The following is a 24,633-nucleotide window of genomic DNA, read 5'->3' as shown; positions in this document are numbered from 1 at the left end:
AAAAGTGAAGTAGGGAATGAGAAAATCTGCTATGGATAAACGCAAGGAAAGAGTTTTCACTTGCACCTTCCCAAACAAAATAATTCAGGTGGCCCAAAGACACGGCACAAGGCATGCTCCTTGCTCCACAACTGAAGGGGTTTCCGACTTTTTGTTTAAGTAAGCAGAGAACCTGTTTAATAATGTATTACTGAAGTGAATGGAATACTCCTCTGATGATGTAAAACTCATATTAGGCTCCAATGAGGCTAGGAGAACAGAAGGTACCTAGGCATTGTCACATGTATAGAAGTATTTTACTGATTATAACTGGGAATTGCCTTAAACAAACCCTATAACTAGAGCATTCCTTTCCTCAAAAATTTTTGCATGCAAAAAACAGATTTTTGCATGTTATTTACCTGCAAAAGCCTCTCTTGTGTAGACATCCAAAAGACCTGAGATTAATGTTGGGCACTGCCATGTTGAATGTGATGTCAGCAACCCCAGCAGACTCAAAATTGTCACTCAAGTGACACTCTATAGCAAGTTTTCTCAACCTTTTTAATACAACTAGCTCATGGCACATTTTCGTCAGTTGTAAATATAATAATACATAAAAAATTGTATATCTAGCATATTTGACATTCAGAGTTTTTTTTAACATTCCTCTGTTTTATAAGACAAAAATATTTCAGTAGTAATCATAAAATAAAACAAATAATAATGAAAATTGTAGTGCCCCTTACATTGGTGGTCAGTGAGAAATTGCTTTTTTTTTTTTATCGGCAGTGGGTGTAGTGGTCCCATACATTGGTGGTCAATGATAGAAGGACCCCCCGTTACAAACAGCTAATAAGATTCAGCAGTGGTCACTGGGAGAAACTCTTCATTGCTCAAGGAATCCCTAGCAAACTCAGGAGGAAGCCCAGGGTTCCATGGCACCCTGGTTGAGAAACACGTTCTATAATATTTCCCTTCACTCCTTCAACAGCAGCTACATAAAAGGTTATGTAGGGAATTAAGGCAACAGGCAGAGTAGTTGGGCCAGCAAAAACAGTGATAAAACACGTCCTGAAAAGGAGAGAGCTATGATATGCAATGGGGAAAGAACTGTGCTGTGAAATTGAGTCTTCCTTGTGTAATCTAATTTCTAACATGTTTGGCCATGTGGTGATAGGTTGCACTTTTACATTTATTTTAGTTGCTTCACTTCTTTTTTATTTATTCTCTTTAGCACCCCTAACAAAGCATTTTTTAGGGTGAAACATGTTAGGTGTTTTTGGGAGCACTTTCTAATTTTGGTGCACTCATGGCTTTTATTGGGGAGGGCTGAGTGACTCCATTTGTTGATTGTATTAAAGTGGCCTTTTGCACAGTCCAGATTGATTGGCGGAGTTAGGACAGTGTGTAGGAGGATTATAAGTTGTTTCCCCTTAAAACCACTGAAACCATAATTATGATATCTCCATCAAAAGTTATTGTTGGTTTGGTTCTGTCATTTTTGGTGCAGTAAAGTTGACATACAGGTGGTTTCTTAAGATTTGAGATAACCCTCTTCTCCTGTATACTACTGAACTTACATATGACTAACATTTACACCTAAAACTGGCTGTGTGAGGACATAAGTTTCTGGATCCTCTTGTAAAGATCCTATACTGCAGATTGTTGAGAATTCCTCTTGAGTTGTTGAGTTGTCTGCAGTTGGGGGATCTCATTTTCTATGTGTGTGTGTGTGTGTGTGTGTGTATATATATATATATATATATATATATATATATATATATATATACCATGTTTCCCCCAAAATATGACCTACCCCGATAATAAAACCTAGTTTGGATGATTGTGGAACGGTGGAGTCCACAGTCCACTCCCCTGCAGTAGTGTGGGGGGCGGTGTTTCGGTGGTATAGTTACATCAGGTGCCTTCAGTGTGGCGCTGCTCGGTGCTCAGCTGATCTCCTCTTCTCCCAGCTGTCAGTGGGGGATCTCGGCCCCCCTCCCTCTGCAGTGCTCGGAGCGGTGGAAGACAGCTCCGGTGGGCCATGGAAGCGCCGAGTGACACTCAGCTGATCTCCGCTGCTCTCCTCTTCTCCTGGGTGTCAGCGGGGGATCTCAGCTCCCCTCCCTCTGTAGTGCTCGGAGCGGTGGAAGACAGCTCAGGCAGGCCATGGAAGCACTATGCAGTGCTGTAAGAGGGTATTTGCTTGGTTGTATTGCAGGGGCACACACTTTTGCATTGTGTAGTCCTGTGGTGGAGGGGATTCTGGCATTTTGCAGTCACTTGTCTGTGTTCACACTGGGGATTCCTGACAGGCAGGGAGGGAGAGGGGGAGAGAAGATAGCACATTGCATGGCAAGCCCTACCCCGAAAATAAGCCCTACTGTGTTTTTGGTTTCCAAAATTAATATAAGACCCGGGCTTATTTTCGGGGAAACGCGGCATATATTATTTGTCCTGGACAATTGCAATTTAATAGGCTATATATAACAGAAAAGAGTGCTGCGCTGCTAAATACTAGTGAACTATAATAAGCTACCACCAATCTGGGAGTGTTATCCCAGATAGAGGGAATAGATTATCCTTTCCCCCTTTGTTATTTTGGAGTCGTTAAGTCCCTCCTCATCAAAACAAGCACACATACAGTTTTGTGTAAACATTTTTTAATAAAATCCTAATAAAGGTTAATTTTAACCTAGTGGCCACTGGTGCATGGGTAAACTCACCCCTATTCTGTAGTAACACGTTTAAAGCAGTTGTATGCCCTGAAAAAAGAAAAAAAACCTAAGACAATGGAATAATGAGCTAGTATGCACCACATACTAGCAAATTCTAAAATACTTACCTTAGAACGAAGTGCCCGCACCACCTCCCGGTCACCGCTGAGGGAGCTGACATCTTCCCTTTGCATTTCTTCTGTGTTCACGGCGCTGGTGCTGTGAGTGGCCAAAGCCGTGATGACATCACTCCCACACATGCGCGCGGGAGTTCTCTTTCCGACAAGGTCCAGCAGCATCTGTCAGACCTTCAGAACGCATGCACCACTGACATCAGTGGCTGCATGCAAGGTGAATATCTCCTAAACCATACAGGTTTAGGGGATATACATTTTACCTACAGGTAAGCCTTATTATAGTGAATACACAATAATTTATGGCAAGGAAAAATGCATTTTAAATATTTGATTTTACCTGAATTTTTTAAGCTGGTGACATGGTTTCCTTACAGTATGTTACATTTTCTTATGATTGTTTTGCCACTGTAGTGATGCATCCCTCTAATAGTCTATTACCCACTTTATAAATAGTGTCAGTGTCTTTAGTTTCTGGAGACCCTGACACGGTACATATAGTGCAATAGACCAAATCGCTGAAGTGCTTTTCATTGTATAATTGTAGGACAGTACAGTAAATGTGATCTGAAATCTGTATATTCGGCACCATGCTAACGTGTTCTAAAGGCAGAAGTTTTTTTTTTTTTACCTTAATACATTCTATTAGACATGTGCACACTGAAATATTTTGTTTTTCGGAGTTACATTTATTTAATTACTCCAGAAAGTCGTGTTTATTTATTTCATTTCGTTAAAAAATGCATTCGTCCGAAAATCCAAATTAATTAAGGTTGAATCTGTCAATTGAAGGATCATGGTGTCTGTCGGATGTTCTAAGAAGATTCGACGAAGTAGCTAAACTGTACGATGCCGCGATCGTACATTTCCAGTCGAATGCTCCGCCCACAAGCTATAGTAGAATTCTAATGTTGTTTGACTAGTAATAATATAATTAATAATTATTATTACTAGTCAAACAACATAAGAATTCTTCTATAGTCTATGGGTGGAGCATTTGACCATAAATGTCCACTCTACGCAATCGTATGTTTTTAGCTGCTTCGTCGAATCTTCATGTCTCTATAATGTTGAATCTTTTCTCTCTATGTTGAATAGTCTTGGACTAATAGAGTTCGGTTAGGCACCTTTAACCACAGGTTCGATAGACACAGATCGCTATTGTCACTGTCATGTCGAATCTTCTATCTATCTATATCAAACTGTTGTCGCAACGATACAAAAATATAATGGATACGAAAATAAAGCATTTTTTATTTTGGATCTTTCGGATTTCAGATTCTGCGCATTTGTTATCGTTTGTTAAAACAAACACGAAAATCCCTGAAATTCAGACGAAAATGTATTCGGACGAAAATGAATGCACATGTCTACATTCTGTGCATTAAGGTTAAAAACCTTCTGCATGCAGCTCCCCCTCATTGGAAAAAAATGCAGCAGCGGGAGCCATTGTCTCCTGCTGCTGTCAATCACAAGTGAGGAGAGAGTGGTCGCCGGGGCCAAGACGTGCTCTGTGTGTCAATGTACACACAGTGCCAGCTCAGAAGCAAGTTTGCATGAGTGCCCCCATGGCAAGGGGCTCTCTATGGGGCATTTAAAAGGGGGGAGGGGAAACTTTAATGTCGCTTTAAATCTGAATTCCAAGGTATATAATTTTTGCATAGTTACATTGGTCCAGCTTGGACCAATTTAAGTATGAATATTTTAAACCTGGCCAATTTCTGTGGAAGCCTATCCCTGTAGTAACCCCTGCTACTAAAGTGATCCTCAATGTCTTTCAGGTCCCGTGCTGAACATCTGCCCTGCTGCATAGTAACCACAGGGAGTCACTTACTGAGTATGGGTGCCATTCACAGATTGCTTTGCATTTTCCTTATTGGATGCAAAGCCTTCTCTGATTGGATGAGGTGGAAAGGCAGGGCAGTGATGTCACAGCCTCCACCTTGTTAAAGAATGTCTTGTAATCATTGAGAAAATTACCAGACATTCTTTGAATGGCAACCATGCCGGATATGATATCCAGGAGTCTGCAAAGATCACTGTAGTAGTGGTGGTCACTACAATGACAATGCTGCTTCCACAGGCATCGGCCAGGTGTGGAATATGCATACTTATGCCGCGTACACACGACCGGTTTTGCCATCAGAATAAACTCCGAAGGTTTGTCCGACAGTACTCCAACGGAATCAACCCAAAGTCCAACCAAAGTCCGACTGTCCAGAACGCGGTGACGTACAACACTTACAACGGGACTAGAAAAAGGAAGTTCAGTAGCCAATAGCTTCAGTCTCATACTTGCTTCAGAGCATCCGTAGTTTTTGGTCCATCGGAACAGCATACAATCAGTTTTCCCGATAGGAATTGGTTCCGTCAGAAATATTTAGAACATGTTCCATGTCTAGGTCCGTCAGAATTTTCGAAAAAAAAAAGTCCGATGAGGCCTACACACAATCGGAATAGACGATGAAAAGCTTCCGTCTGACTTTTTCTGTCGGACATTCTGCTCGTGTGTACGCGGCTTTACATTGATCCAAGCTGGACCAATATAAATAGGGAAAAATACCAATACCTGGAATTCAGTTTTAACCAATGCTGGTGGTCAAACATCTCTATATGAAATGTTTTAATCTATTTATGCTTTATGCTACTTCTCCACACTCACCTTTCCTTGAAGATATATCCATGGACCTTGAATAGGCCCATGCATGTTTTTATCTGCTTTTTTTATTATACCTGCCTCCACCATCTTCAGAAAAAGAACACATAACATCCATTACCTCAATGGCTCAAAATCACCGTATCCACGGCTTCACCCATTCTACACTCCAGTGAGGACGGATTAACATTGCAGAAAGACACCGTGAAATTCCTCTTCTAACTGTTATACATTTTGACTTTTGTATAGTTATAGAAGTAAATCCTTCCTTGTTCTTCCATTTATCAGCAAACGTAAACAAACTGTGAAAATTATGTTACTAATTACTGTGTCTTTATGCCATTGTATTCATTTGCTTTTAAAAAAACCATTTTTTTTAAAACTCACAGAGGTTATAACCCTTTCACACACTTTTTTCCATACTAAATTCTGGCTCTAGGAACCAAATGCATTAATGTTAACTCACAGCAAAGAAGTAAATGGGGCCCAAAGCAAAACATTTGTGTGGATTGTGGAAGAATTACAGACTCTTTGAGGGTTTTTTTAAATTGTTGTTCAATAGTTCTTATTGAAAGAAAATAAATAGGATGGCGTGTAGACACTGTAGTAAGTAATAGAATTTTCTCGTGTGTTGTTAAATGGAAGAACAAGGAAGGATTTACAAATACACCTATACAAAAGGAAACGTGTATGAGGTGTAGAATCTGCATTCCAGTAATAAAGGATTAACATTACAGAAATTTACTGTGGGATTCTACTCACTGTTATACATTTTCTGTAGGTAAACCCTTCCTTGTTCTAGTACTGATTACTGTGTCTACATGTAATTATATTCATTTTCTTTCCATTAAATGTATTAAACAACTATTAAAAAAATTGAAATCTTACAAAGATTGTAACCCTTTTAAATTCCAAATTAAATTTTGTCTTTAGGGCCAATTTGGATCTTTGTGACATGTTTATGCGTAATGTTAACGCACATTAACGTGTTGCGTTCTGGCAGTCCATTCATAATAAATGGGCTGCCAACATCACTTGCTTGTAATTGCACATGACCATTTTTTTCTAACACAATGCACCACTGTGTGTTGACATGCATTGTGGCACGCTACAACACAGGTGCACTACCTTTAGTGTGTTTGGGTGCTATTCAAAATGCACTTTGCACTTGTAGTTTGCACTTGTAGTGCAAAGTGGATTTGCCTTTCGTAAATAACCTCCAATATCTTTTACTTTTTGCTATAATAAATATTCCCATTTTTTTTTAAAGCCTTAGTTTAGGCTGATATGTATTCTTCTACATATTTTTGGTAAAAAAAATCACAGTAAGTGTTGATTGGTTTGCGCAAAAGTTATATCATCTACAAAATAGAGGAAAGATTTATGGCATTTTTATTATTATTATTTTTTTTACTAGTAATGGCAGTGATCAGTGATTTTTATCGGGACTGCGACATTATAGTGGACAGATCAGACACTTTTGACACATTTTTGGGACCATTGACAATTATACAGCAAACAGTGCTATAAAAATGCACTGATTACTGTGTAAATGTCACTGGCAGGGAAGGAGTTAACACTAGGGGGCAATTAAGGGGTTAACTGTGTTCCCTAGGTGTGTTCTAACTGTAGGGGGATGGAACTGACTAGAGGAGATGAAAGATCATTGTTCCTAGCTAGTAGGAACTCACAATCTGCCTATCCTCTCCTCACAGAACAGGGATCGTGCCGACCAGCCACAGTATAATGACGGCAGATGGTCGACAAGTGGTTAAAGTGGTTCTAAAGCCTTAAAGTGGTTGTTACCTTTCAAACCCCTTTCACTGGCAGCCCCTCTGTTTTATTCAGGGATAATGCACTGTATAAGTGTTTTTTTTTTATAAACAAAGCCTCTAAATACTTTTTTTGCAGCTACATTAAGGCCGGTCACGTGACTCCCGGCTGCTCTGCTACTCCGATCCGGGGTACAGTAGGAGGGGCCTAGATCTCCCTCTAACGTAAGTCGGGGGTCAAGTGGCTGCTTGGCCCCTCCCGCTGTAGTCCTTGATCAGAGTAGCAGAGCAGCTGGGAGTCACCTGACCGGCCTGAATGTAGCTGCAAAAAAGGTATTTAGAGGCTTTGTTTATAAAAAAAACACTTATACAGTGCATTATCCCTGAATATACATTACACTGCATTGTCCCTGGATAAAATAGTGGCAGGAGGGGGGGCAGCTGAGACACAGACATGGAGTTGACAGGCAGGGAGGGAGGGAGGGAGGGAGAAGAGGAGGACAGAGGAGAGTTGCGGATGACGGAGGCATGTTAGCTGACCACAGTAGTCAGGGCTCAGCAGCCATGATTATCGTGGTCAAGACACAGAGGGGGACTCAGGAAGTGGCAGGATCAGCCATGTTTTACAGCTTAGAGAGGGGCAGGTTAGACAGCACACACACTTTGCTATTTAACCTGCTATAAGGAGATATTTTTAATTTTTTTTAGGGTTACAAACACTTTAGGATTTTCACCTTAATGCATTAAGGTAAAAAAACCTTCTGTACTTCAGGATCCCCCCCAGTTCTTACCTGAGCCCGATCTGATCCAGTGATGTGCACAAGAGCAGCGGAGCCTTAGTGCCGGTTCACACAGGGGCGACTTGTCAGGTGACCTAGTCGCCTGACAAGTCGCCTCCCGTTCTGTACAATGGAACTGTTCTAATAGGAGCGACGCAAGTCGCTCCAACTTAGAAAAAGGTTCCTGTACTTGTTTTGGGGCGACTTGAGGCGACTTGCATAGACTTCTATACAGAAGTCGTCTTGCAAGTCGCCGTGGATGTCGTGTGCAGGTCGCCTCGGCTCAAATGTTATAATGAAGGCGCAGGGGGTGGCTCAGGATCGAGCCCGCATGGGTGCCCACATGGAAAGCTACTTTCCATGAGGACACTTGCCAAAGAGCAAGGGTCTGGAGTGCCAGCGATTGACCCCAGAAGAGGATCGGGGCTGCTCTGTGCAAGAGCATGTTTTAGTGTTTTTGTTAAAAAAAAGGAATTTTTGACAAATAGTTTTCTGGGGTATGTTTTTTTTATAAATTTTATATTTTACTACTTTAAATTTTTTTTTTACAGTGTAGCCCTACATTCATATTTTTGCTCCCTACCCACATTATATTACTTTTATTGCTATCTGATAGTAGACACTTTTACATAAAAATGTCTTTATTATTTAAAATGTTATATTTTTATTTTTAATAGTTATTTATTAGGCAGTTGTTGCCACTATGACCACATTTTGGAGCATTGACTTAGTTTGTCCACGTGCCTTTCAAGATGCATAGCACCTCAATGCATGTTGTATATGTTTGTATGCATTACCGAAACCACAGACGTTACCACAACTTGAAAATGGAACCCTATACCATTCAGAGTTTGCAAACTGTATACACTTTATAGAGTGTTTATACAGAAATAATGCTTAAAGTGTTACTAAACTGACAACAGCCCCCAATCCATATCCTGATAGAACAGAGCCTTGGAGGTACTCTGCACATGCTCAGTTTGGTGTGTATTGCTAGAGAGTTTTTTTTTTTTTCTTGAGAGGGTGCACAGAGTCAACCAGCACTGTCCAGACAGAGGGTCAGGGGTCCTGCAGCCTCATAGGACATTCAGAGGAGAATGAAAACTTATCCTACAAGTTTAACCAGTGCTCGGCCGGACCATGATAGAAGTCACAAGACTGTTATATACTGCTGATGAAAAAAGGTATTTAGCAGTTTATAGTTACTAAAAATAATTGCATTTCCATGTTCTGTGTACTGTGGAAGACCAGATATATGAATGCAGGGTCCTGGGTTTAGTAACACTTTTAGATCTTCAATGGGGATATGATATTGTTACGTTTTCAAGATCTTTCATTCTCTGCTTTATTGACCATAAATACTACAAAGTTTAAGACACTTATACATGATAATTTTTTATATATATATATATATATATATATATATATATATATATATATATATATATATATATATATTTTTTTTTTAATAGTTACTTATTACGCGGCTGTTGCCACTGTGATCAAAGTTTTTGGAGGTGATTGTGTAGATGTAGACTTTTTTTTTTAATTTACATTTTTGGCAGAAAGAAAGAAAAGTTACAGCTTATCACTTAAATATTTGAAAACAACCCCATATTTCTCAGCTACAAAGAGTCCGGCCATGAGAAGTTTTCCCTGCTATTATCTGTCTCAGTTTTAAATAGATTTGAAATGCTTGGATTGGCTGGAGCAGTGAAGCCAAGGCTGCTAGCAGAGGTCACTCGTGTGAGTTACTATGGAAATTGAGTAGTGTCACCAATAGTTGTGTTCTCATGAGCATTAAAGCACATAATAATAGACAAACAAGAGTGGTTAAAGCAAGCAGGTAGGATTACTTTGTCCTTTTGTCAGAAGTATAAAATGTCTTGTCGTCAGTTTTAAAGACTTCTCAACCCCTAGATCCACCCTGCAGTCACCTGCTGAGCTATTTTCAAGGCTTAATCTCCTGCCCTTAACAAGGCGCTGTTTGCTAATTTGAGGCCAATGTGTATTTTCACGAATAAATAAAGTAGGAGATTTAACAGTCTAAAAGTAAACAAACATCGCATCGTTAAATCAAAAAAAAAAAAAAAAGTATCCTTTTGTTTCGAAAAAAAATATATATTAACACGGACCCCGCCGTTGTGTAGGAGGTTTTAGAATAATAAGAAAAATACTTCCTCAGACATCCCCATCAGAACTTCCCTTGTAAAACTTGTCACTTCAGATTGCCATCAGCTCCTACAACAATAATGATTTCATGCTTATTGCTAATTGCAAGCACAGCTGAGGCTCAGCAGGACGCTCTTGCACAGTCTCAGGCCTTTATACAAGCTTCAATCTGTTGTGTAGCACTTGTTCACATACAAAAAAAAAAAAAAAAAAAAAACGAAAAAAAAAAAAAAAAACTACCAGCAAAGGCAGAAAGAGGCAGAGTCCTAGGTTTCTTGTAATCCCTCTGCTTCCCTGCTGATAACCCAGCCCTATGAGCATTCCTGGTTTTGTCCACCCCTTTAGAAAAGCTGAAGGGACCTTAATCTACAAGTATATAAGCTCCTGAATGAAAAAAATACAACTGCTTCAGGTGCATTAAGCCTCAACGCTGCATCTGGTTTGCACGATTTTGTTTGCAGCACCCCTGGGGTAAGCTGCTGCTTCCTGCAAAATACGAGTGTGAACCGCGGGTTCATGGCAAAGAGCAAGGAGGTCATGTTTCGATTGAGACCTAACAAAATGAAGTGAAGGGGGTTTTGCAGATGTTATGTGGGTATGTGTAATGACACCACCTCCTTAGGAGTAGAGGTTCTCAGTGCGGATAATACAAAAATGTGCCACAGTCAGCATGCTACTCGAAGATTTATTCATATCAATATTTGTAATTTATATATTCAGAGACAAGTATGTTATGTGTGTTATGTATCATAGCACGCTCTTCCCCTGCTGGTAATGAATATCCGGTAGCGACCTGAAAACTGAAAAATCCAGTAGATGTACTTTTTTTTATTTTAATTTCTAGTTATTTAACCTCTTACATTATGGTGGGAAACCAGCATTAGCCAGTGTTAGAAACATGGAGTGATACCAGATAAAAGAAAGTGGTCCATCAAATCTGAACTTTTGGTTTCTGTTTTTTTTTTAAAAACTTTTTTTGGACTGAGAATAAACTTATGATTATCCCAAGTAAGCATCCACTTTGTTTTAGTAAAATAATACTTTCTAAGATTCCTCTTGAACTTGTACTAGTTTCAGATCCCCATGTTTTTGAGTTTGACTTTATATGGAACATACTGACTTTCTGAACCTTACTCGTACCCTTAATTTATTTAGAGCTATCAGTTATGTAGTCCCATTCCTTTCCTTCTTTGAAACATTACATTTAAGCAGCTCTTGCAGCAAAGTGCTAGTTTTAATGTCCAGTCCTAGTGAAAATCATAGTGGTTGATTTACTAAAGGCAACTAGACTGTGCTCTTTGCAAAGGGCAGTGGCTCCAAAGCTTATTAAATTAGGTAAAGCTTTACTTTGCAAATAATACCCACTCATGTGCAAGGAAAATAAAAAAAAACAGCATTTTTGCTTGCACATGATTGGATGATGGAAGTCAGTAGAGTTTCTGCTCATTTACTAAGCTATGGAGCAACTGCACTTGCAACTTTGCAAAGTGCACTGTCTATTTGCCTTTAGTAAATCAACCCAATTGTCCCATAGTACTTCACAAATGTAGCTGTAACAAAAACATATTCGACTATATACTGACCTTACCCCCTTCAGGCCTTAGTAAATGACTTACTAAGGCCTGGTTCACACTATTACGGGTTTGCGGCACATGTTTGCATGGGCACGGCAGCCCATTCAATTGATGCATAATTTTAGAAACGCAGCAGCTTTTGCACCATGGCAATTTCCCTGTGGTTCCCGCACCCACAAACATGCTGCGGTTTGAGATGCATGAGGACACCACTAAGAATGAATGGCAGCCCCACACATTTTTAAAAAGCAGCGCATTTTGACTGCATGTGCGGGAATCACTGCTTTTCCCGCTCCTGTAACCACTCACAATAGTGTGAACCAGGCCTAAAACTGGAGAGTGCAACATCTGGTGCAGCTGTGCATGGTAGTCAGTCATTTTTCTAACTACAGTATGTTTAATTAAGCTTTCACGTAAAAAAAAAAACTGGAAGCTAATTGGTTCCTCTGCAGAGCTGTACCACATTTTGCACACTCCAGTTTTAGTACATCCCCCAATTTGTTCCTTCTGACGAGATCCTGGGCAATGCAGAGCAGCCTGAATCTCTTGAAAGATATATATGCCACTGGTAATTAGCCTTTGTGCCACTGTGCTTATCTCTTCTATGGAGATCTGTCCCCAAGAAATTGTATCATAGTCTATGATGGAGCCCTAGATACCTACCCCAAGCTCTAATGAAGGGGGATTATCTGGTCATTGGCTACTGCTTGTCTACCTACCTTTAATTCATAGTTAAGTATAAAGCCTAATGGACAGTTGGTGTGATAATGTGGTGTTCCACCTCTTTTTGCTCTCACGTCAGGTGGCACCAACTCGGTGGGGTTGTCCCCCCACTTTGTGTTCTTGAGTAGCTGAAGTTAAGCAAACAAAAGCTACTTTCACCCCGAGTTGATCTTGCTTTTGAATTCGTACAAGATTTGGGGTACTCACCATTCCCCAGGTATCTTACCAGAAGGCTAGTGATCTCACAGCCTTCAATGAGGAAAAAAGGGGTAAGGTAAGTATGTAGAGTAATTTAAATTTATTCTTTACAGGTACATTTTTGAAGTGCTATTAGCGATTTTTACAGTGAAAGAGGGCCTGGATCTAATAAGCAGACCTTGTATTTTACTGCACTCATTTGACTTTAATTTCCCCCAGGTCTCTTCTAGTATGTTTTTCCCCCTGCTCGATTATGACTAGAAAAAATGTAGTAGTTCCTAATGCTATATTAGATAACAGATGTATGGGGAAACGTTGAAGTAATCCATGTCATAGTTTTTGCCAATTAAGTTCTCCTTAAAACTGAACTTAAGAAGACCATAGTTAAAAGTAGGAGGTTGATGGTGAGTTTTTTTTTTTTTTTGCCTATTTTGACTAAGTATGTATTTTTATTCTGCGTCCAGCTATTGAACTAGCTCAATCTTGAGAACAGCAGCTGGCCCATGAATGAAAAATGTTTAATTTTTCCACATAGGTTAACAGTCTACCGCAATCACAGCATACCAAAGACATATTGCAATCATTGCTTGTCCCAGAACTGTTCGAAAAGTAGTTTGAACTGTCAACAAATGCTCACTAGTAGAGAACAAACAGTAACCTGTTAAAAATTTGCAAACCATTGCATTGTTTTAATGAACTTGTTTCTGATATGTTAGTTTTTAATTCGTCTTTTTAAATGATTGTGTATTTACCACATGCATTGTGGTATGATGAAACCAGACAACAAATTTGTCAATGCATATTGCATTTGAAATATATTGGTGTTGTAACAATCTTATCTTACAAGGTGACTTCATATTTAGGGACAGCAGGGAAACTGCTATTTAATTTAAGGTGTTACTTATATTTTTTTAATCTTTCAGTCTTAAGAGGTCACATGCCTACCCTACTCCCAACAGAGATGTATTGCTGGAAGAAATACATTTGTGGGGTGCTGTGTCATAAATTTTTTGCTTAAGTTTATAGCTCATATATTTAATTTCAAATACAACCTTGCCTAAAAGTAAACATAGGTGTCTCTTTATAAAATCATCAACTTCGGGGAACACTTTTCTGCATGGATCTGTCCAGTTCCACTGAACGTTCATTGGGGTTGATTTACTAAAAGCAAATAGAATGTTCACCTTGCAAGTGCAGTTGCTGTAGAGCTCAGTAAATGAAGGAAAGCTCTGCTGACTTCCATCATCCAATCATATGCAAGCAAAACGTTTTTTGGTTTTCTTCCTTGCATGTGAAGCTTCACCTCATGTACTAAGCACTGGTGCAACTGCACTTGCAAAGCGCACAGTCTATTTGCCTTTAGTAAATCAACCCCCTTGATTTCCATCAGGAACATTCTAATAAATATGCCGAATGGGAACTTGACAAGTCATGTATGAATGGCAGTAAATACTAACCAATGGAAGTAACATGTAGTCTGGAAAAAGGTGGAGAATGTACATTAGATTCTCTAAACTTGACAAATCCTGATTATAACTGGTGGAAATATTATAGCACCAAACATAAATCTACAAATCACTTCGGGTATGAGCAGCAATGGATGTCTGGAAATTAACTTCTTTTGAATGTGAACAGAGGTTGAAAATAAATAGCACAAAAAACAGTTTGGTGGATAAACAATGTCAGATAATGTGTGAATTATTACATTTAATACTTTACTCCATAAATAGGCCCATTAGAATGATGTTTAAAGCCCACGTCTGGGGCAATAACCCCCAGCCATTCATGGACTTACTTCTAAAGCAGACTTTTACTCACCCAATTTGTCCTCTGTATCCCTTGCCAGTACCTCATTTGGTTGTGAAGTCTGATGATCCAGTGTGTCAGTCTGTGCCTGCACCAACTGGTCCTCTCATTGTGATGTCATCTGTTCCACAGTCTGCTGGAATCTGAGATGACCACACTGCTGTACAGCCATTAGCAAATGTCCATGTCCCACAAGCAGCGAAGTGGGCACCTAAAAAAAGACCTTCCTAATCTGCAATAAGGAAGTAGGAATGGTTGAGACCCTTGGTGTCACATGATCAGGGACTTTGCAAAAAATGATGGGCTTTTGAAAAAAAAAAATTTCCGGTGATTAATTAGTTGGGGATGATGAATACTGTGATCTCTATGAGAGGTAATAAATGCCTGTAAGTGCTACACTTACACATTACTTGTATAGTACACATGTACTTGAAGTTTGACATTAAAGGGAATTTCAGGAGTAGAGTACTTTCACTTTACTGAGTATGACACATGCCATTTTACAGAATGTGTTATATTCAAGGATCTAGATGGATAGATGTTTTTTTATTCAGCAAAAATATCCTAATTATAGGGTTTTTGTAATGTTTTTCAAATATAAAAAAGTATTTGCTTTCATGACATGTGTTGACAATCCTACAAAGCCCCACAACTGTAGATATGAATTGAAGTTAAAAATGTAACTTTGTAAAATTCAATACCCCAGTTTGGCATTTCTTGAGTAAATTGGAATGCATAATAAAAAACAAATGCGGAGCTAAGATCAGGGCACCAACTTGAAATAATGTAATGTGCACATAGTTTTATATCTATTTAATATTAAGAATAGTCAGAATTGAAGATGTTTCACACCATCTTATGGTGTGGCCAAAGTTAGCGGTGGGGAGGAGCGCATATTAAGAATGTTAAGAGAATAAAATTTATATTATCACAGTCTTACTGTGATCAACATAATTTGTTAATGGATGCCAGAAGCAATTACCAAAGATATAAATGGAGGATTTATGCTTGTAGTTAAACACCTGCTCCAGTCTAGAAGCATTGACAGAGGATGAACTTTGACTAATGGCGAAATACTTCACTACTACATAACAAATGTCAGATTATATTATGACCCTTTTCATAGTTACTACTTGGTAAGAAAAAATGAATGTGGTAATGTCTGATTCCCTCCCTTACACCTTACTAACTCAGCCCTGAAGGGGTACACTTCAGTTTGATAGAAGGATCCTGTCATCGGCTTAAGTGAACTGATCTCAGAGAAACCTTGCAGATGTCTTATTCTCAAACATGCTAAACTTAAAGCAAAGATAAACTCTATCTGAACATTGCAAACTTAAAACACCATTTAATTCATTTTTAATATGCAAAGTCAACTCAACAATCCATCGATCACTGAATGCTTTTTTAATGTACAGAAATTACTCTTGTAAACACCCCAGAGTGTTTCTCCCCATGACAAAATTGAATAAGGGCCGATGATTCTTCTAGCATTCTCTTCCTTGAATCTACCCACTATTACTGTGATGGTTGCAGGCAGACAGATGATCCAGTTTCCTCTGCCGGCTGATAAACTTACCGGTACTTGGTGATCCACCTGTGGCTGCCGGGTGTTCCAATTTGCACTGGCTGGAAAATATCTTTGCCAAGGGTCAGATGTGCGGCTGGAGGGCATACTGAAAATGAAAAAGCAATTCCTCAAGTATGTAAAGTTGTCTTGTGAGAAAAAAAATGTTAGTAAAGACTCCTGGGATATGATGATGATATCCCAGAAGTCTGCAGGATGGACTGGGTGACATCATTTGGAAGGTGGAAGTAACTTTTGAAATGTCAACAAAAGCTTCACATCAGCAACAAAGTATAGGCTCCTATCTATTTGCAAAGTTTAGTAAAATAGGGATTATAAATAGGTAATGTTGATATAGAGAATAAAGTTCTACTTTAAAGTGTTAGCCTTGCCAGAACCAATATTTTAGTCATTGGTGGATGATCAGGAGCTGATGAACCCAATGTATTTTTGTGGGGACTGTTCATCTTTCCCAGTACAAAATCTGCTTTTTCAGAACTAATTGTCCCTGGGATTCTCTATTCTTTCCTGAAGGCAAGATTGGCAATTTGGGTATCTGCTTAGAGGATAGACATGACTTTGCCTAAATCGCCATATATATGGAATAATTGTCTTCAGAACCTTACACATGACCTCTTCAATAAAGTATAGAATATTCTGCATCTTAAAGTAGCTGTAAAATGATAATGAATGATATTGGCAACATAGGCATCTGCTTGAATGCTTGGATATTTACGGAATAATTGTTTGCAGAACCTTAAACATGACCTCAACCATAAGGTGCAGAATACTCTGCATCCTAAATAAGCTGCACACCCTAAATGAGATGACATTTAGTTTGCTAAAGCACTGTGCATCCCAAACAATTGCCATGTACTGTTTTCAGTCTTTTTTTAATCTTTTTTGCATGTCAGTACTGCTGACACTTCCTGTCTATGTGCACTTGCTCCAGCAGCATCTGAAAGTGTTAACTCGGGACAAGCTTCCTGATTGTGAACATACTTACACAGTGGCCATCAGTATGGCTGCTTTTCATCTTCTCTGGAAATGCTTGCACAGTGTGACATCACAGGAGAGCAGTTGGAAGAACAGGACAGGGTATTATCACTTCATAACAGATAGTGGCTAAACAAGAACTTTCCTTACTGGATTATCAGGCATTATTTTAATTTAAACTTTAGATTTAAATGGATTGAAAAGGCCTTTTACCATTAAAGTATAATTAGTCACTTGGCACTTAAAGTTCCACTTGTTTGCATCCTCTAACCCCCCCCTCCACTGCCAAATTTGCCACTTTTTGGGTGGGAAGGGGGAGCGGGTACCTGGTTTTGACAGGTACCCACTCCCACTTCAAGTCAGATGCGCCACGGTGATCTGAGCTAGAAGTTGCCCCCCCTCCTTTCCCCGCAGTCTTCTGGGACAAATCACAGGTCCCAGAAGACTATGGGACAGTAGGGCAGTAGGAAACCGGCTGTGAAACCGCAAGGCTTCACTTCCTGTTTCCCTTACTTGAGATGCCAGCACCTGCACCTGAAGTCGATTGAAGAATTGGCTTGGGTGAGGACATCGCTGGATCCCTGCACAGGCAAGTGTGCTTATAGTAAAAGTAAGCAGCTACAGTATTTGTAGCTGCTGACTTTTAATTTTTTGGGGGAAGCCTGGAGCTCCCCTTTAAGGAAACGCTTCATAAGCCCTAAAAGTCAGAGTATCTGACTATCTATATCTTGTAGAGTATGTCCAATTAAAGAATCCATATTTATAAGAACTTATGCCCTGTACACACGATCAGACATTGATCGGACATTCCGACAACAAAATCCATGGATTTTTTCCAGATGTTGGCTCAAACTTGTCTTGCATACACACGGTTGCACAAAGTTATCGGAAAATCGTTCTGAACGCGGTGATGTAAAATACGTACGTCGGGACTATAAACGGGGCAGTAGCCAATGGCTTTCGTCTCTTAATTTATTCTGAGCATGCGTGGCACTTTGTGCGTCGGATTTGTGTACACACGATTGGAATTTAACCGATCGGATTTTGTTGTCAGAAAATTTTATAGCCTGCTCTCAAACTTTGTGTGTCGGAAATTCCGACGGAAAAAGTCCGATGGAGCCCACACACGATCAGAATTTCAGACAACACAATCCGATCACACTTTTTCTGTTGGAAAATCCGACCGTGTGTACAGGGCATTACAGTGATCATGTCTAGCTTAAAGATGTCCATAGGCTTTGTAGGGTGCACAAGCATGATTTAATCACTCTCAGGTTAAAACATTTTTAGAGTGAAACAAAATGCTTCATGAACTTGTACACTTAGCTTTCCCTCATCAATAGGAATATGGTAGGGACATCGACTGAAAAATGTATTATTTCATGAATAACTACCATAAAAATTATTATTCAATCGTTTATTTTTTTTCTTTATGGATACATTTATTTTGTCTACACTTTTACAGCTGTCCATATATTTTTGACAGCTGCCAACAAATTGAGAAAGGTGGGTAAGGCATAGAAAGGACATTGCTGGTCCTGGGCAGCTGTACAAGGCTCTTTAACCTGTCCATTAGTCATTTCACTTTGAGATTGACAACTTGACAGACTGGCTTGTATACATAATCATGAGATCCTCATGCAATCTGCCCAAGAATGCCTTGATTAGGTGACTAATATCTTGGGCTCCTTAAGGAATAAAATCCCAAAGTTACCTTTAACTTTAGCTTTTATGTTACAAAAATTTTATCTCATGATCTGAAGATCTAGTTTGTCATGTAGCTGTGTATTAAACCTACAACATTTAGCTAAATAATTTTCACAATGGAAATGAATTCATTGTTTGTATGCTCACTTGGGCTTTTTCTTCAGTGTGTTTATCAGCAAGGGTAGAATTTTTATATCAGCCAAAATAATGGAGGTATGTTATCAATGTGTAATAGATATGAACGTATGCATAATGATGAACTATATGGCTGTTGTGAATGTTGCTAAGTGGAAAGAAAATATGAATCTGTAAGCAGTATTTTAGAAGTGTATTGCTCTGGAGACATCTTGCTCTGCAGGGGTGGCAGTCTGCAATGACACAGCTTCAAGCAGTTTTCACAGGCAAGAAGCAAAATTAACCCTCTTAGAGGAAAAAAAAAATATTTCGACAGCTTGATCAAAGCTCATTTGTATGTGTATGTGTTCTGTTAATATTCTTGTCATTTAAAGCAAATTGATAACACATTAGATATGCAAACCACACTTATTCTATCACAGGTTTTACCTTGCACACCAAAATAAGAAAACACATAGCTTCTAACTTTCAACATATATATATATATTTTTAGGATATACTAAAGGCTGGTGGTTTCTTTTTAGGCAATTGTCTTTTAATGTCATTAATTTTTAAATGAGGTAAGTGGACTTAATTCAAATGGCACATGACATTTTCACTGTTTGAATATTTTACCTTGGACAATCACTGAATTATTTTTAATAAACAATTTATTTTTTATTACTATATTATTTTATTTTCTATTACTTAATTTTATATATATATATATATATATATATATATATATATATATATATATATATATATTATATCTTCAATTTAAAAATCCATCTAAGAATTGTAGGTTCAGCTGTCCTTTTTACTTCTAATATCAAGCTCTTGTTGCTTCTCTTAGTGCATGTCTGGAGAATTTTTATCTTGTTTTTCAGCAATGGTACACCAGTTCAATGAATGTTGTTTGCACCTGGCTGACTGACCGTATGGATCTACAGCTTCATATTTATCAGCTGAAAACCCTCATTAGGATGGTCAAGGTATGTGTATTTTTTGGTACCCTGCTTCTGTATTAATAGCTTTCTTATTCATTTCCAAATGTCTACTAGACTAGACCTTTAAATTGTTAATATAAAGGTGATGGTTAGCATCAAAGACAATGGGTGTTAAGAAGGATAAACAAATTTCATGGTAAAATAGAAGGTTTATATTTTGTAAATTTTAATTTTTTCATGTACATTAATTTAATATTTAAAAAATACATTGCAAAATATGGCAAAAATGTCCTAATATACTGCATGACAATATTTGAATTCCATCAGCTATTTCTTAAGTTTTGCATTTCATTTTATTGCAGCATGTTTTAAATAGTTGGTGATGCAGTTTTCAATCACATCTAAAATGCTTCCGTATCTTTTAGTGATGCAAATATATCTTCGCAGCATGTTTTAATGTATTCTGGGATCATTAAACAAAATGCAAATTGATATTGTTCTCATAATTAACTGAAGTAGTTTCTCTTACAATGGGTGTTTATACTGAACAATAAGAGATCACTAAGGTGAGATCACATACCCGGAAAGTATATTTTTATTCCTGTGTATGTGTGTCTTGGACTAATGATAATTATTTCAGTGTGAAATCACAGTGGCTTACCATGAAATAAGATTGAGGGGAGCTTAGGTTAATTTAATATAATTCATTGTTGTTGTTTTTTTTTTTTTATGTGTTTTTTACTCTCAGACCTATTTTAAGAACTTAACATGTACAAATATTTTTATCTTGAAACAAAAAAAAACATGCAGCATTGTGTTTATGTTTAATTTAAAGCAGACATTTCAAGGCAATTATAATTCTATGTATTTTTAACTTTATTAAAATAAATAAGATGGAACCTTTTTAGCTTGGAAGTGAGTAGCCAATTTGAATCAGTCATTGAAATATCTTATTATGCAAGGGTTTTGAAACATACAGTATGAACTAATAATAAAGACACCTTGTTTAGTAAACTTAGATTGCAAAAGATTATTATTTTTTTTACTCGATGAAACATAAGGCCTTAGTTAAAAAAAAAAAAATACCACTGGGCCTTTATTATTAACCTAATGTAGTGGATTCTACAAAAAGAAGTGTTGCTGAGCTGCATAAAAGTCACCTTTTTAGTATTTTACTCAATTTAGGATTTTACCATTGTTTTTATTACTTTTTAATTACACATTGTTAGTAGAATCCACAGTTTTCTGCAATGTTAGCTTAAGAGCCTGCAATCTAAATGTATATTTAAGTAAGCTATTGGGTATTGTTAAAGGCAATTTTGATTACTGTGCAGTATATTTACAGATCCCTAAAAAAAATTTTGAAGGCATACATATTTGTTGCTTGTAAAGGAAAGCTGGCATCTTAAATATGATTTATGTTAACTTTGTAAACCTGTGCAACAAGCATGTAGTATGGAATCCACCTATACATTGTAATATTACAATGACATTATAAGATGCATATCAAGGCTTACTGAACCAGGTTAAAATACCCAACCTTTTACTAAACTGGTTTCCAACTATCCAGACTTTGCTATGTATTTAAGGCTATAAGGTTAGTATACATTAAGTTTGGTAAAGGTGACTATTCATTTTCATATTAAAATCTTTCACATTTGCCAGAAGTAAATATGTATGTTTTTATGGTGTACGAGTATAACCATTTTATTTCAAAAAGACTCTGTTCAATCAAATACCTCAAGTAATTAGACAATTATTAATCAGATTTTACACCAAGTCTAAAGTTCGCCTTACATGCGCAGAGTTGGCTAATTTACACTGCCCTATCTCAAGTGCAGTGACTTTTGCCATGCACAGATAGGTCGATTTATAGACTGGATGTTCAAAACAAATAATGGATAGTATACTGTGAGAAGTACTGTACATGCATGCCCAATTTGGCCAAAATGTGCAATGCCATTTTCCAAAATAGGTATTTAGTATCTGAGCACATGTGTGCCAAAAGTGTCTTCAAAGTCAAGGCAGCCCAATATAATATTGGCAGAAGATAACTGGAATCATGTTGAGAAATAATAATAATAATAATAATGCAGGGGTTCCTTAAAAGGTCTATGTACACCAGTGTATTATTTACTCTATTACTTTTGAACTCAATTTACTATAACCTGTTATGGAGTTTAACTAGCATGTGCAAACTGGGTATTTGTAATGTAGACCACATTAGGATGAATACACAGTTTAGGGTATAAAGCCCCTTGCTGATCCCTGCTGACAGATGACACAGTCCCGCTCTCCTCTATGGGGAAATCGTATGGAAACGGACTGCTTGTCTGTTTCCCTCCGATCAGATCTGCCAGACGGATCGAAGATAAGACCACCATCCATCTGTTTTTGGCGAACAGGATCGGATGGTGGTGGCTGTCAGTGCACATGTGTCCGCTGACATCCGTTGCTCCATAGAAGAGACTGGAGGGTTCGATCAGGTCCACCTGAAAAACTGACAGGTGGACCTGATCGGACAGCCTGTGTGAAAGGGCCCTAAGTCCTGTTGCAGCGCCACTAAACAAATAATAACTAAAGTTGGTGGATGTTTAATATTTTTAAATACCCAGTCATCTCTGGAAGAAGGGCATTCTTAGAGAACCAAGGAAACACTGGACTACCCCTCAAGGTGATTATGCCACATCTTATGACTTTGTCCTAAATCCAAACCTTCTTGGCAATAGCAGTGAGACATGGCTTCCAAGGTGAAGAGAGCCCACATTTTGCCTTCACAGTTGCTCTCAAGTATTTGAGGCAGATTGTTGTCAGTTGGAGACAATCTCCTCACTGCTTAGCCCTCTTGCTGCCCACAGAGTTTACTGGGGACGAGTCTCTTTTTGGTGAGAATTAGTCATTAATAGACTCAAGATCACCCTTTAGCTTAAATTAGGCTTTGACATGAGGTTATCCTATTGGCGTTGCTATCCAACAGTATTTTAATGATGTTGTAGGTGATCTGTTTACTGGGCCAGCAGTATCTACACCCCAGAGGATCACACAGTTGCTTTGGTTTGTAATATACTAGAGTATAAATATGAATTAAAGGGCCACACCACTGCTCAATAGTCCAGATATAGTTTTATTCAATAAAGTTCAGACAAATAATCAAAAGGGTAGCCAACATGTTTCAGGGGGTCCAAAAACACCCCCTTCATCAAGGTTTGGAATAGAAGACAATATATAGGATTGATAATTAACTGGAACTTGGGTGGTATTTTCACAGCTGTGAGGATCTGCACAAATCTTGTCAGCAGCTGGTTTAGCAGCCTAAACCAGCTGCTGGTTTTCTATGCATTGAACTGAATGAGCAACCTGTCTCACTTGAGCAAATTATTCACAACACAGCACAGAATGTACTCAGAGCTAGGAGACTGCTGGCAGTAGATCAGAAAACAGACCTTCTGTTCAGTAAAGGTAACCCATTATATTTGCCTTTTTTAGAGGCTACTGGGACAAAATTATGTTGTAATTATAAAAAAGAAACCCAGGAATGGGAATTTCTCCATTGCGTATCTGATAGTAGACAAAGGAGACTACTGACTAAACGTCCCACAATAAACTTGGCCTGTTTTGTTTTGTTTTGCCCTATGTTTTTCTTTTTTTACTGTTTTTGTGTTTTCAAAAACAAAACAAAAATTGGACAAGCATTACATATAATGTGATGCTCTTTACTTGGTCCTATATTTCATGTTCAATGCAAGTGTTGATGGTTGACATCTATGCCTTTCAACTCTATAATGTACAAGCACTTTTTTTTTCTTACATGTCAATAAAAAAAGTTTGATTTAAAAAAAAAAAAAAAAAAAGAAACCCAGGAATTAATAGTGAGCAATTGCTGCTTCCACACTTTCTTACATGACTGAGTTTAGTGGATGTGTGGTGAAGGTTATGAGTTTACTATTATAGTATTATTACTATTATTACTAGTCCTTGTTTACTATTATACTAGCAAAAGTATGCCTGCTCTGGCTCTGTCATATGTTATATTCTCTGAACCATCCCACTTGGTACACTGCGCTGTACATGAAACACCTTTTGTTTTTGGTAACGTTCTGGACTGCCCAACTCCATATTCTGTGCTGTAAAAGACATATTTATTACCATACCCCTATCACATTGTGCTGTTCCAGTTATGATTTGAATTGCCCCTTTCCAATCACAGTGCTGTGACATACTCCAAACTGCTTCAACTCTATACACTTAGCCAGATATGACATACTTTAGACTGCCTTATTCTATACACATGCAGTTCTTTATATACTCCACAACATGTCACTCTTAACCACTTCAATACCCGGCTATAGTCAAATGATGTCCTCTACTTTGTGGCGCGATATCTGAATGATGCCTGCAGCTAGATGCATCATTCAGATATCATTCTTTGCAGCCGGCGATTCTGTGCACGATAAGAATGATCATAGCGGCAGTTCCACCGCTTGATCGTTCTTATAGGCGACAGGAGGGGACGTCGCCCCCCCTCCCGCCGCCATCCAGTGCTTCTCCGGGCTTTCCCGTGCCATCAGGGGCCCAGAGAAAGAATCGGCCAGCGCCGGATGAAGACGATAGAGATGACTGGTGACCAGATGGTCACCAGTCATCTCTATGACTGTCAGAGGCCTGGGCGCGACAATATGACGTCACGCCCAGGTACCCGGAAATAAACGAAGCCGCGATCGCGGCTGTCAGCATGAGATCGGTGATTTTTTTTTTCCCGATCTCATGCTTTCCAGCCTGGAGGAGA

At 38.4% G+C, this 24,633-nt stretch overlaps 1 protein-coding gene across 13 annotated transcripts in view; it reads left to right on the top strand.

Annotated features, from left to right (window-relative positions):
- Positions 1–24,633, top strand: part of CADPS (calcium dependent secretion activator) — a 666,812-nt gene that overhangs the window by 628,810 nt on the left and 13,369 nt on the right. For all 13 annotated transcript variants that reach the window (XM_073592156.1, XM_073592166.1, XM_073592157.1 and 10 more), the window contains one exon: positions 19,788–19,892. In XM_073592156.1, the coding sequence (XP_073448257.1) occupies positions 19,788–19,892 (105 nt within the window). The remainder of the gene's footprint in view (positions 1–19,787; positions 19,893–24,633) is intronic.

This window comes from Aquarana catesbeiana, linkage group LG07 (assembly GCF_042186555.1).
Source record: "Aquarana catesbeiana isolate 2022-GZ linkage group LG07, ASM4218655v1, whole genome shotgun sequence".
Lineage (NCBI taxonomy): Eukaryota > Metazoa > Chordata > Amphibia > Anura > Ranidae > Aquarana > Aquarana catesbeiana.
This window is presented reverse-complemented; position numbering and strand designations above follow the sequence as displayed.